The sequence below is a fragment of the Boleophthalmus pectinirostris genome, unplaced genomic scaffold, assembly GCF_026225935.1.
Source record: "Boleophthalmus pectinirostris isolate CB_2022bp ecotype Guang Dong unplaced genomic scaffold, ASM2622593v1 HiC_scaffold_17, whole genome shotgun sequence".
NCBI classification, from domain to species: domain Eukaryota; kingdom Metazoa; phylum Chordata; class Actinopteri; order Gobiiformes; family Gobiidae; genus Boleophthalmus; species Boleophthalmus pectinirostris.
This window is the reverse complement of record NW_026571115.1, coordinates 28,553,385-28,566,406: the sequence shown is the minus strand read 5'-3', so window position 1 is coordinate 28,566,406 and position 13,022 is coordinate 28,553,385. Positions and strand designations below refer to the sequence as shown.

The 13,022-nt window shown below is 36.9% G+C and overlaps 1 pseudogene and 5 gene segments (V, D, J or C); all 6 read right to left on the bottom strand.

The window, feature by feature from the left end:
• Nucleotides 1–1,556: 1,556 nt before the first annotated feature.
• LOC129408556 (Ig heavy chain V region 1-72-like) lies at nucleotides 1,557–2,099 on the bottom strand. The segment is given in 2 exon segments: nucleotides 1,557–1,927; nucleotides 2,010–2,099. Coding segments are annotated over 2 exon segments (366 nt in total).
• A 2,581-nt stretch (nucleotides 2,100–4,680) lies between these two features.
• LOC129408552 (immunoglobulin heavy variable 4-59-like) lies at nucleotides 4,681–5,174 on the bottom strand. The segment is given in 2 exon segments: nucleotides 4,681–5,035; nucleotides 5,132–5,174. Coding segments are annotated over 2 exon segments (387 nt in total).
• An 850-nt stretch (nucleotides 5,175–6,024) lies between these two features.
• LOC129408558 (Ig heavy chain V region 914-like) lies at nucleotides 6,025–6,490 on the bottom strand. The segment is given in 2 exon segments: nucleotides 6,025–6,359; nucleotides 6,437–6,490. Coding segments are annotated over 2 exon segments (363 nt in total).
• Nucleotides 6,491–6,711: 221 nt separating this feature from the next.
• LOC129408554 (immunoglobulin heavy variable 3-48-like) lies at nucleotides 6,712–7,374 on the bottom strand (annotated as a pseudogene).
• A 1,769-nt stretch (nucleotides 7,375–9,143) lies between these two features.
• Nucleotides 9,144–9,633, bottom strand: LOC129408548 (immunoglobulin heavy variable 3-21-like). The segment is given in 1 exon segment: nucleotides 9,144–9,633. A coding segment is annotated over 1 exon segment (435 nt).
• A 1,236-nt stretch (nucleotides 9,634–10,869) lies between these two features.
• Nucleotides 10,870–11,457, bottom strand: LOC129408738 (Ig heavy chain V region 914-like). The segment is given in 2 exon segments: nucleotides 10,870–11,285; nucleotides 11,363–11,457. Coding segments are annotated over 2 exon segments (459 nt in total).
• Nucleotides 11,458–13,022: the final 1,565 nt, after the last annotated feature.

Genomic DNA, 13,022 nt, shown 5'->3' with positions numbered 1-13,022 from the left:
CCAAGAATTACAGAATACAGTTTGGTTGTTTTGCACGTTTCAAGGACCAGGGCCTGAGCTGCTGCTACACTGAGCAGTGAAGTAGTTCAAATTAGGCTAAAACAATAGTGTAAGTTCACCAAACACAATGGCAAACATGTCCTCATTCATTTGAGAGAACGCTGAATCCATCATGCATTTGCAGCACATTTGTAGAGTCTAAAACTACACAGTTAACAGGTGTACAGAATATGAGCCATGGAGACACACAGATATTTCTTGTTTGGAGTTGTAAAAATGTCTTAAAATTCCATAGTTATAAACAGGTACAATAATTATCATGAAGTCTAACACAACTTTATTGAGAGTCCATCGTTAAATTAACACTAACAAGAGTCAATCTTCATCTGCAATGGTTTGGACAATAGTGCAGAGGGTGGAGCATCTGTCCCTGGTTATAGTGGCTTTGAAGAGGACAATGACTTCACGTTCATAAATGATTCTCTGTAGTTTTGTTTGTAGCAGGTTTTTGTAGTGGCTTATTTCACTGTGCTCCCCCCCACACAGTGACACACACACATGCAAAAACCACTGACTGCTTTCCTGTCCTTCCTGAACATGAGCGCAGGACAAAATACAGGCCTCTTATTCTTAAGTTAGTTTAACATGTTTTTTTTTGTTTTTTTTTAATGCCAACTTTTTAACATTATTGTAACATTTAATTGAAATGTTTTGTTATAGAAAGGTTTTTATTGTCACTTTTAGTTTATTTTTTTTATTTTTTTTTATTTCATCCTACTCCTTTTGAGCACCAGGTCTCAAATATGTACATGTTTTACCTTGCTCAATTAAATAAAATAAATAAATAAATAAATAAACAAAATCATATATCATTGCTGGCTGAAGAGCATCTGACACTTAAAAAAAAAAAAAAGCACTCTCATATTGGTGTGCAACTAGTTTACTCTGATAATTATCCAAACGTAAAAAAAAAAAAAAAAAAAAAAAAAAAAATCATAATAAAATTATAGATTTAATAGTTATTATTTTAATAAATAATAATGATTAATAATAATAATAATAATAAACAATTAATAATAATAATAATAATAATAATATAATACTACAACTACTACTACTACTACTACTACTACTACTACTAATAATAATAATAATGTGAAGAGCTATGGAGCTAAAACTGTCCCCTGCAGGTTCCTAAAATTTCACATTATGAATAAAGCCTCATCTTCATCTAAGCCCAGACAATAAAAACAGTTTTATCTTGTAACAAATGACGTGTATCTTTCAAATGCTTAAGTATTATATATAAACATTATATTTAAATTTGTCACAGTTCGAGGGTGGTGGACTTTTATGTCATTTATAATCAAATGGCACCGGTTATTTTGAACAAAGCTTAGATCATTTAGATTTTATAGTGATTTGAAAGGTAAAATATGTATAATAATAATATAATAATAATAAAACTGCTTGTGGTTGTGATCTTAACATAGAAAAAAAAAAAAATTTTCTTGTATTTGAGTTAGAGTGAATTTCCAGTCTGTGTTTGAGAGGAACATCCACAGCAGCTCTTGGTTGGATGTTTTTGTACATGAGCTTCATTCTTCCTGTCACTGTGCTTGTCGGGCACAGTAGTAAACAGCAGTGTCTTCTGCTGTCAGACCTGTGATCTCCATGTACTGGGTGCTGCTGGGGACATTTTCAGTCAGAGTGAAGCGTTGTTGAAAGGCACTGCCATAAATAGCAGCATTACTCCCTGTGTCCATTCTTCCAATCCAGTCGAGCCCTTGTCCTGGTCTCTGTCGTATCCAGTGCATGTAGAAGCTTGTCATAGAAAAACCAGATGTAACACAGGACATCTTCACACTTTCTCCAGCTCTTTTCACCAGAGAAGATGGCTGCTCCAGTCTGATCTCTGTCCACACACCTGCACAAGAAATACATGAATTTAATTTACACTCAAACATTTTCAAATCACAATTCAAATGTCATAATTATTAAAGTCTTACAGTGAATTGTAGCTATAAATAATAATGTTAGTAGAAGATATTTTGCCATTTTGAAAAACAGATTTGTGTTCGATGTTGCAGTTCAATCTGGTTTCTGTGGCACAGAATAACTTAGTGGTGCTTTTAAAGTGTGTATAATTTGCATATACAGTAACTCCCTCTGCTGGACACAGACAGTAATGCTGATTGTAATTTCATTGTTTGTTCTCTCATTCAATGACAACAATCAAACTATAGTGTAATGAAAGATTATGTCATAATTAGTGCTAAATTGGGAACATTCATGTGTTTCAGATGCTTCTTCTTCTTTTCATAAGACAATTTTAATAGAAACAGTTTTCTTGTGAAAATGTTAAGTTTATTTATATTCATGAAAAACAAGAATATCTGACATCAATTCATTGAGTGTTTATGGTGACAATAGTGATAGTGGAAACACTGCACTATTTTTAGCCAGTAGAGAAGAGCACAGTGAACAGAGGAAGTAGTTTTTGTCCCAGCGCTCTGTTATTCTGTCTCATTGTGTCTCTTCTGGCACAGTAATACAGCGCAGTGTCCTCTGTCCTCAGACCGCTCATCTGCAGATACACCTGGCTGCTGGAGTCGTCTCTGGAGATGGTGAAGCGTCCCTCCACTGACTTGGAGTAGTAGAGGTCACTACTGCCAATGTGTACAAATGCAACCCACTCCAGTCCTTTACCTGGATTCTGTCTCACCCAGTTCCATGCATGGCTGCTGAAACTTAACCCAGAGGTAGTACATGTGAGTCTATGGGATTCTCCAGGACGTTTGATGGCTGATCCAGACTCTGTTATGGACCAATATTGAAAAAGGCACACAGCACACAGCAGTATAGTGAAGTGTGTAACAGCCATTGTAGCACAGTGCTGCTGTCAACAGTGTGGTTCTCATTTATATATCAGCTTTACTCAAGCTCCTCCCACTATCCAAACTATGACCATAAACCCAAATTTATGAAAAACATGAATGAAAAGTAAATATTTTAAAGACACAACCAGTCAAAAGTTCAGACACACTTCTTCATTATTGCTCTTTCTTTATTTTCATGATTATTTACATTGTGAAAGTATAAAAACTATGAATGAATATATATGGAATGTAAAAAAAAATATATCCTTGATACAACTGCAGACTTTTTGTAGAATTTAGATTTATTTTCTTTTTAGTTTTTGACGTCCTCCTTGCTCGCTCTTCAATTTACATTCTGATGATGAAACAACTGCACTTCACATTTGGTTTGTGAAGTTGTAGTGTTTGTTTTGTATCAAACTTTTCTTTATTAGTGGAAAGTTGTTGTGTGGGAGCATGGGTGACATAGGCTTTGGATAGGATCGTATTGCCAATCCTAAGGAGGGTTCAAGGCTCGAGAGAGAGCGCTAGATTACTCAAACATGCATGGGTGACATTTAAAACCTCTTCAGGTGTGATTTTGATTATAACATGATAGATGATAGCTCCAAAAAGTCAATTTTGCATAATACCCCTCTTTAAAAATACCAACACTTTGCACTGATCACTGCTTTGCACTCTTGGCATTACCTCACCCTGATAAGGCACATCTGTGAAGTGAAAACCATTTCAGGACATTATTGAGAGAAGTCCTAGGGTTTGAGATCAACAAAATAAAGAGTGGCTACTTTGAGGAAATTGAATACAAAACATTAAACATATGAAGATGAGTTATTTATCAACTTGTCAACACATTTTACTTCATATATTTCATGTATGCCACATGTATTTATGTTTACTACTTCATACATTGTAAAGAAAAAAAACATGGTGATATTATATTAGCATGTAATAATATGTGATGGTCTCCTTTAGATGAAGTAGAAAACACAATGAATATGATCTGAGATTTGCCATATCACAACTCTCCTTTGGTTATTGCAGCTGAAAGAAAATGGATGAGAAAGTGTAACAAAGTATTTCCAACTCCATGTGATTTTGACTCAGAGCTTTTCTTTATAACAATCTATACATAGTTATAACACATAAATATGGAAGGATTGTAGATGCTCCTGCACTCATGTTTTTGTCATGGTGTTTTTCACTGTGGCCGCTGCTATATGCACAATGATTCACCTCTGCACAGAAACACTGAACTGTCTGTCTGTCACTCTAACTGCTGCTCAGCTCGAGCTCAGGATGATTTCATTATTAGTCTAATTTCACTGTGAAACCACTTTACTAATTCTTAAATTTGTATATATGTTAACTTGAACCACCTTCTTAAACTTATTTTAGAATTCAACGTAAATGTTAGAAAACTTTTGAAATCACTTTCCCCATACACATTTATGATCATTATCACTATTATTTATTTCATTCTTTTTTCTACATCAAATACAATTTTCTGTATTCAGTCTTTTACCTGGTGTCCACACATAGAAAAAGTCTCTCATGTTGCTGTGTGACTGGTTTGCTGTGATGATCACACAGAAGAAGTCATTTGGTCTTCATCCTGAGAAAGAAAAAGCCTGAATTTATATAATGCGTTAAGAAAAAATGTCTGACTTAAGATCATATCATGTTCATTGTCTTTGTCATTGTCAGATGAACAATTCTTGATCTCAACTCATTATGGACCAAGCAGCACATGTGGGATATACTGATAAACTGTGCATAGGACGCCCTCTCTGGTACTTACTGTGAATTGCACTATTTACTGTTTTTGTACAGCTCTACATATACTTTGTGTGACTGTGGCTCTCGAGCACAGTAGTACACTGCAGTGTCTCCAGGCTGCATGTTCTGTCCATTCAGAGTCACTGTTTTTGTGGAAGTGTCTAAATCAATACTGAATTTGTTCTTCAGAGAATCTTTGATGTTAGTGCCTCCTGTGTATTTGTACCCAATCCACTCCAGGCCTTTCCCAGCAGGTTGTCTGATCCAGTGTGTAACATAACTACTAACAGAGTATGAGACAGTACAGGGGATGGTGAGAGTGTGTCCTGGCTGCACAGTCACAGAGGTTGGCTGTGTCAGTGTCTCACACTTCACACCTGTGGAGGACAGAAATGTGTTGAGGAGATGCTTCAATAACAGGAGCATTGTGTGTAAGTGGAGCTGATGTTGAGTGTGAAAAAGGAAAAACTCACAGATCAGACAGAGAGCAGCCCACAGCAGAGTGAGTGTGTCCATCCTGAGACTGCACATGTGAGCGAGGAGGAGCAGCAGCACACTATGTACTGTACACACATTTACATCTGCTCTGCATACACTCCTCCTCTCACTCACACATACAAATCCTCTATGAGGAACAGTAAAGTGGTCAAGGTCAGAGAAATTGTCATAATATTCAGTTTGCATGTTGCACTAATCAATCATCATTTGTTTTTATCATATCACAAGTTGAATTAATTTAATACTAAGCAAATAATAAGATCTATGGTGAGCCAGACTTTTTCAATAAAAAGCACAAACACAGGCCACATTAACATTACTGTTTGTCAACAATGTTTAGAAAATATTTGCAAAAAATCAACTATTAAAAGTTGTAATTTACCAAAAGAAGTTTTTTATTTTTAACTGGAGTTGAAATTATACTTCAGTTAATGTCATCAGCTTGTATGATTTTGGCACTATTAGCACTTACAGCATAAAGAACAATTTGAGTGCATTTTAGATTTCGACTAGTCTTTATCAACTGTTCATTTTGTTACAACTATGGACAGAATTTCACTTTTATTAAAATATTAAGATTCAACAAGTCCTCATATTATTATTACATCCATATTTAAACTTGTTAACATGTTAATATTAGTAATAATTATTCATTACTAATTTGTAATTACAGAGGAATTTCTTGAAAGGTCACTCCAAGATGTAGTATTCTTCTACAATTAGTTTCCGAGATTATAATACTGATATTATCTGCAAATGTAGTCCGAGGTCATAACACTGTTCTGTATATGTGTATGATGTATATAGTTGAATAGCCTGTTGTGCTTTACTCTCTGTTAGGGGCTGACTCTGTGTTTTTGTACAGCTCTGCTGTTGCTCTGAGTCACTGTGCTCGCACACAGTAATAAACAGCTGAGTCTTCAGGCTGCAGCCTCTGTCCTTGAATCGTCACTGTTCCTGCAGACGTGTCTCTACTCAGACTGAACTTGTTCTTCAGAGCATCGTTCTGGTAGAAGCTACCAGAATTTCCTCCCCACTGATGGAAAATCCACTCCAGTTTGCCCTCTCTCTGTCTGATCCAGCCTGTGGCATAGCTGTTGTCAGTGAGAGAGTAACCAGAGACCCGACAGCTGATGGTCAGAGTCTGAGCAGGCTGCAGCAGCACTGAGCCTGGCTGGAGGAGCTCCACACAGTCCACTGTACCTGTGGAAAGACAACATCATCATCACACTCATTCTCCTACAGGGGGCGCTGCTGTGAAGGTCAGGAAGTGTTCTCACAGGAAGCAGCTGCCAGCAGCAGGAGCACAGCCACAGACAACATGACTCAAGTGTGTCTGTCCCTCTCTCCACTCGCCTTATATCACTCTGGGATTTGCATATGCACGAATACACCAGTGTTTTGTTTTGATTATGCCATGTTATAAATCCCTCCTAATTCACAAGTGATTCATGCACGTCTGAGTCATTTTTATTCTCTGGCAATGAGAGACCATTGCTCTGAAAATCTGCAACCATTAATATGCTCTACTCTTATTTTGTTACAACTTTGGTAAGGATAAAATAAAATAATAATTATTTATTTAATGATTACTGTATAATGAGTTCTTTCAGAGTAACATGGGATTTTGCAGTTGTTGTTTTTCTTTTTTTTCCCTTTTTAATAAACAACACTGTTTTGACAGTAAGAAAGCTGTTCATATTTTTTATTGGATTAATTTCAGATCACTAAGAGATCATTATTTACTTTAGTGGAGTTTTTGTTCAGCTCCTCCATGTGACTCTCTCACTGTGGTCTCGGGCACAGTAGTACACAGCCGTGTCCTCAGTCTGGAGGTTGTTCATCTGCAGATACAGCTGGTTTCTGCTGTTGTCTCTGGAGATGGTGAACCTGCCTTTCACTGACTCAGAGTAATAAGTAGTGCCCCCACCTCTGTTAATGTAAGCCAGCCACTGCAGTCCCTTCCCAGGAGCCTGTCTGAGTCAGTTCATGTAAAAGCTGCTAAATGTGAACCCAGATGTTGTACAGGTCAGTCTGTGGGACTCTCCTGGTCTTTTCACAGCTGGACCAGATTCAGTCAGAGTCTGAGCAAAGACACCTGTGGAAACAAGCCAAAACTGTATTCAAATTCATCCTGCTGTCATTTACCAGTATTAGTCCAGAGCAACAGTTCACCTGTCCAGTATGTGACAAACACAAGTGCTGTCCTGTAGTCCATTTTGTTCAAGTGTCCACGGCTCTGTTTCCTCTCCACACAGAGTTAAATAGAGGAGAGGATTTCAGGTTTGCATTGGCTCCTCCCCAAAAGTTTATATATTGTCACATGTTTTGGTTATAAAAAAAGATGGTGGCAGAGTGGTTGGTGGTTTAAGCAATAAAACAAATAATATAAAATAAATGAATGAGGCAGTGCTGTTTCTACATTTTTCTTTATTATTATTATTATTATTATGCACATGAAACAATGACACAGGTTATAAACAAATGAAAATGATTTGATCTAAATGTATGAGTCATTGTTCACTGATATGTCTATCTGTAGATGACACACAAACACATGTGTATTTGGGCAGTGTGATTGATTCTTGCTGATCACAACACATTATGGACCAAACCAAAGCAATATTCTAGAGCCATGTGGATCACAGACAGAAGTGATATTTTGCTGTGTATAGAGCACCCTCTCTGGTACTTACTGTGAATGGCACTCTTCAGTGTTTTTGTACAGCTGTTCACATACTTTGTGTGACTGTGGTCGTCTGGCACAGTAGTACACTGCAGTGTCTCCAGGCTGCATGTTCTGTCCATTCAGAGTCACTGTTTTTGTGGAAGTGTCTACATCAATACTGAATTTGTTCTTCAGAGAATCTTTGTAGTAAGAGCTTCCTGTATGTTTTTGTCCAATCCACTCCAGGCCTTTCCCGCAGGCTGTCTGATCCATGCTGTGTAGCTGCCAAGAGAGTATGAGACAGTACAGGGGATGGTGAGAGTGTGTCCTGGCTGCACAGTCACAGAGGTTGGCTGTGTCAGTGTCTCACACTTCACACCTGTGGAGGACAGAAAGGTGTTGAGAAGATGCTTCAATAACAGGAGCATTGTGTGGAAGTGGAGCTGATGTTGAATGTGAAAGAGGAAAACTCACAGAGAGCAGCCCACAGCAGAGTGAGTGTGTCCATCCTGAGACTGCACATGTGAATGAGGAGGAGCAGCAACACACTATGTACTGCACACACATTTACATCTGCTCTGCATACACTTCTCCTCTCACTGACACAATGAAAAAACTCCCATATAATGAACAACAAAGTGAAAATGCATGTTATTTTCACACTGTGCTGACACTGTGATTGTGCACAGTGACGTGTATGATTCAGCAGCGTCACAGTGCGGCACTTTACACTGTTACTATGATGTTTATCAGGTCATTTTACATCATTATTGCTGCATTTATAGTATCTTCTCTCTTTAATGTCTCTATTTCTTTTTGAATTTTATGATGTTATTTGTTTTGATTTGTTTGTATTGCAATTTTCATGTATTTCTTATTCTGTCAATCACTTTGAATTATTTTGTGTATGAACTGTGCTATGAAAATAAACTTGCTTTGCCATGGCATTTACTTCACAGATTGAGATGGAGTGTGAAAAGATTTGGAGCAAAAACATCCCCCTGCAGGACCCCAATATGTTTTACACAACACTATGTCCCTAGTCTAGACCAACATACAGGTGTGTTTTCAGTTGCTCTGTAATGACAATTTATTTAAAGAATAAAGTAGAAGTGCTCATATAAAGAGTGAATGACAAAAAAATTAGGAATCTCCAAATCAAACAATATTTTAAAAAGTACATTTCTGATCATTTGAAATCAGGTAAAAAAAAAATGCAGTTGAATTAACAGAATCCATTTTCATGTTAAAATCATACATCCATTTATATTTATGGGTATAAATAAAAGGTAAAGTTTGAATCGTGTTGCCTCAAGTTTTTGTTTTTCTTTGTGGCATTAGTGCTGAAAATTGGTGAAGCATCAAACTATTTTTAGCCAGTAGAGAAGAGCACAGTGAAGAGAGGAAGTAGTTTTTGTCCCAGCGCTCTGTTATTCTGTCTCATTTTGTCTCTTCTGGCACAGTAATACAGCGCAGTGTCCTCTGTCCTCAGACCGCTCATCTGCAGATACACCTGGCTGCTGGAGTCGTCTCTGGAGATGGTGAAGCGTCCCTCCACTGACTTGGAGTAAAAGAAGTGACTACTGCCAGTGTGCACAAATGCAATCCACTCCAGACCTTTACCTGGAGCCTGTCTCACCCAGTTCCATGTATGTTTGCTGAAGTCAAACCCAGAGGTAGTACATGTGAGTCTATGGGATTCTCCAGGACGTTTGATGGCTGATCCAGACTCTGTTATGGACCAAGCATGAACAATATTGAAAAGGCACACAGCACACAGCAGTATAGTGAAGTGTGTAACAGCCATTGTAGCACAGTGCTGCTGTCAACAGTGTGGTTCTCATTTATATATCAGCTTTACTCAAGCTCCTCCCACTATCCAAACTGTGACCATAAACCCAAATTTATGAACAACTTGATGAAAATAAATATTTAAATATGTATTTACATATTATATAATAAGTGCTGGAGGCTGAATAAAGGAGGCTGTCAGTGAGAGAAATTTAAAAGTATCTTAGAAGAAATTCCGATGAGAGAGTGAAACAAGATATTTTCAACTCCATATGACTTTGATTCAGAGAAGTTTAGTTTACAGCTCTATGTATGTATGTAGAAATATGTCAGGACTCTAGATGTTCTTGGAGTCATGTTTTTGTCATGGTGTTTTTCACTGTGGTAGCTGCCATGTGCACAGTGACACACCTCTGCACATAAACACCCTGTCTGTCTGTCTGTCTGTCTGTCTGTCTGTCTGTCTGTCACTCTAACTGCTGCTCAACTATAGGGAGGATTCCATTATAGATCTATTTCACTGTCAAACAAATCTACTTTTGGGCTCACAGTCACCTCAAACGTTGGTGTCAAAAAACAAATAAAAACAAAAACTTTTTTTTTTAATGAAAACTGAAAAATTTTGAGACACTTTTGGAATTACTTTGTGAAAAGAACTAAACATTTTTGATCAACTTGGCCTTTCCCCATTAGAGCAATAAAGGACACCAGGTCTGTAGCTGCTACCACAGTGAGAGTGAAGCAGATCAAATAAAACATTAAAAACAGAGGAGTCATGTTTTGCAGTTTTAATTCACACCGTGGAGTCACTGTAACTGCTGCTCAACTGTGGCTCAGGAGGATTTTAGTTTTAGTCAAATTTCTCTGCAAAAGTTAAGCACAAATCAAGAAATGTTATAAGGTGTCAGATTTAAAATAGCTACATTACAATAGCTAAACAAAAATTCAGAACTTAAGAAGCTGCTCAGATGAAAACTCAGAAAGCTTTTGTTCAGTCCAGAATTGATTTTTTCTTTTACTGTGGATCCTACCTGGACGACTGATGAATTAAACAAACAGCTGCATTACTACTTTAAAATAACTCATATATATCAAGACTTAAATAATTAATTAGTAAACAAATAATTAATTCATAATAAACAAATTGTTAATATAGTATTTGCTCATCATGAATTATGTGTTTATTTGTGTTTAAGATGAATTAATCTGCATTTATTATTTAAGTGTGACTCAATATTTTAGAACCACCTGCACTTAAAGCTTCAGTGACATTTTGCTGTGTAGAGGGCGACTCCTCTGGTTGTTACTGTGAATTGCACCCTTTAATGTTTTTGTACAGTTGTAGATATACTTTATGTCACTGTGCTCTCGGGCACAGTAGTACACAGCCGTGTCCTCAGTCTGGAGGTTGTTCATCTGCAGATACAGCTGGTTTCTGCTGTTGTCTCTGGAGATGGTGAACCTGCCTTTCACTGACTCAGAGTAATAAGTAGTGCCCCCACTGCTCCATATTTCAGCCAGCCACTGCAGTCCCTTCCCAGGAGCCTGTCTGATCCAGCTCATGTCATAGCTGCTAAATGTGAACCCAGATGTTGTACAGGTCAGTCTGTGGGACTCTCCTGGTCTTTTCACAGCTGGACCAGATTCAGTCAGAGTCTGAGCAAAGACACCTGTGGAAACAAGCCAAAACTGTATTCAAATTCATCCTGCTGTCATTTACCAGTATTAGTCCAGAGCAACAGTTCACCTGTCCAGTATGTGACAAACACAAGTGCTGTCCTGTAGTCCATTTTGTTCAAGTGTCCACAGCTCTGTTTCCTCTCCACACAGAGTTAAATAGAGGAGAGGATTTCAGGTTTGCGTTGGCTCCTCCCCAAAGTTTATATATTGTCACATGTTTTGGTTATGAAAATAGATGGTGGCAGGATGGTTGGTGGTTTAAGCAGCACACCTTTTAAAACACCCAAAGTGCTTTTAAATTGCATTATTCATTAATTCTCCACACACAGGGTTTGTAAGCCAAGTTTTACATGCTATTTATTTATTGATTTATCATAAAATATAAATTCAGAGTTTGTCCCTACTGCTAAATTCAAGTTGAAATCACAAACACATAAAATTTCAAGATGCATTTTTAGAAACAGATAGTTAAAGTGTGAAGAGTTATAGGGCCAAAACTGTCCCTTGTGGGTCCAAACATTACATATCAAGATAATACAATACAATATAATAATATAATATTATAATTCTGCTGACAGACCTGTGATCTTCATGTACTGGGTGCTGCTGGGGACAATTTCAGTCAGAGTGAAGTGTTGAAAAGCGCTGATGTAAGAAATTAAAATGTTCCATGGTCATGTTGCCTGCTTATTATTTTAACACTGTATTTTACTGTATGGAACTTTTTTATTTTTATTGGTTATGGTTCACTGTATTTAACAATATTTAATTATTTATTTATTCAGTTAGTGTCAATTATTCACTGTTTTTACAGAACCACGTTGTTACTGTCATGTTTTATTAGCTCTATAAATCTTATATCCAAAATATTATTCTATTCTACCTACACTACAAATATGTTTGTATTTATGTGTTTCACCAGGGCTCTTCTATTCTTCAACTACTTCTAATGCACATGAATAAATGGTGAAAACAGATTACCTCTCTGTCATCATTTGAAGAGTGCAAACATCAAAAATCTTGCATTTGTTTTATTCATGGGTATAAATTGAACATTTTAATCAAAATCAATCAAATATTTCCGTTGTGAGAATACTGCTAAAACTGGTGAAACATCCCACTATTTTTAATGTATTGTCTCCTGAAAATAAAAAAAGTCAGTCATGTTTTTGTCAAGGTGTTTTTCACTGTGGTAGCCGCTGCCACTATAAACTCACCGTGATCCACCTCTGCACATAAACTCCCCCTGCTGTTTGTCACTATAACTAATGCTGCAACATCAGGAGGATTTCATGATCACTGACACACACACAACTAGAATCTGAACAGACACACACTTGAATCAAATGTGATGTTTTAATTGTTGTTTGTTGTTTCATGTTTGTCTTGTGAATCTAGTTAGTCTAGTCTAGTATTATGCACATAAAACAATGACACAGGTTATAAACAAATGAAAATGATTTGATCTGAATCTATGAGTCATTGTTCACTGATATGTCTATCTGTAGATGACACACAAACACATGAGAGAGTCACAGGGAGGAGCTGAACAAAAACTACACTGGAAATAAAGACAGTTCTGATCTGTTAGTGGTCTAAATGGATCCATAAAACCAATAAATATTAATACCATTTTCATCTTCTGACGTTACATTCTGTTACAGCTTTCTCACTGTCAAACACAAAACATAACAGTATCCTGAAAGAAATCATTGCTATTTCATTTT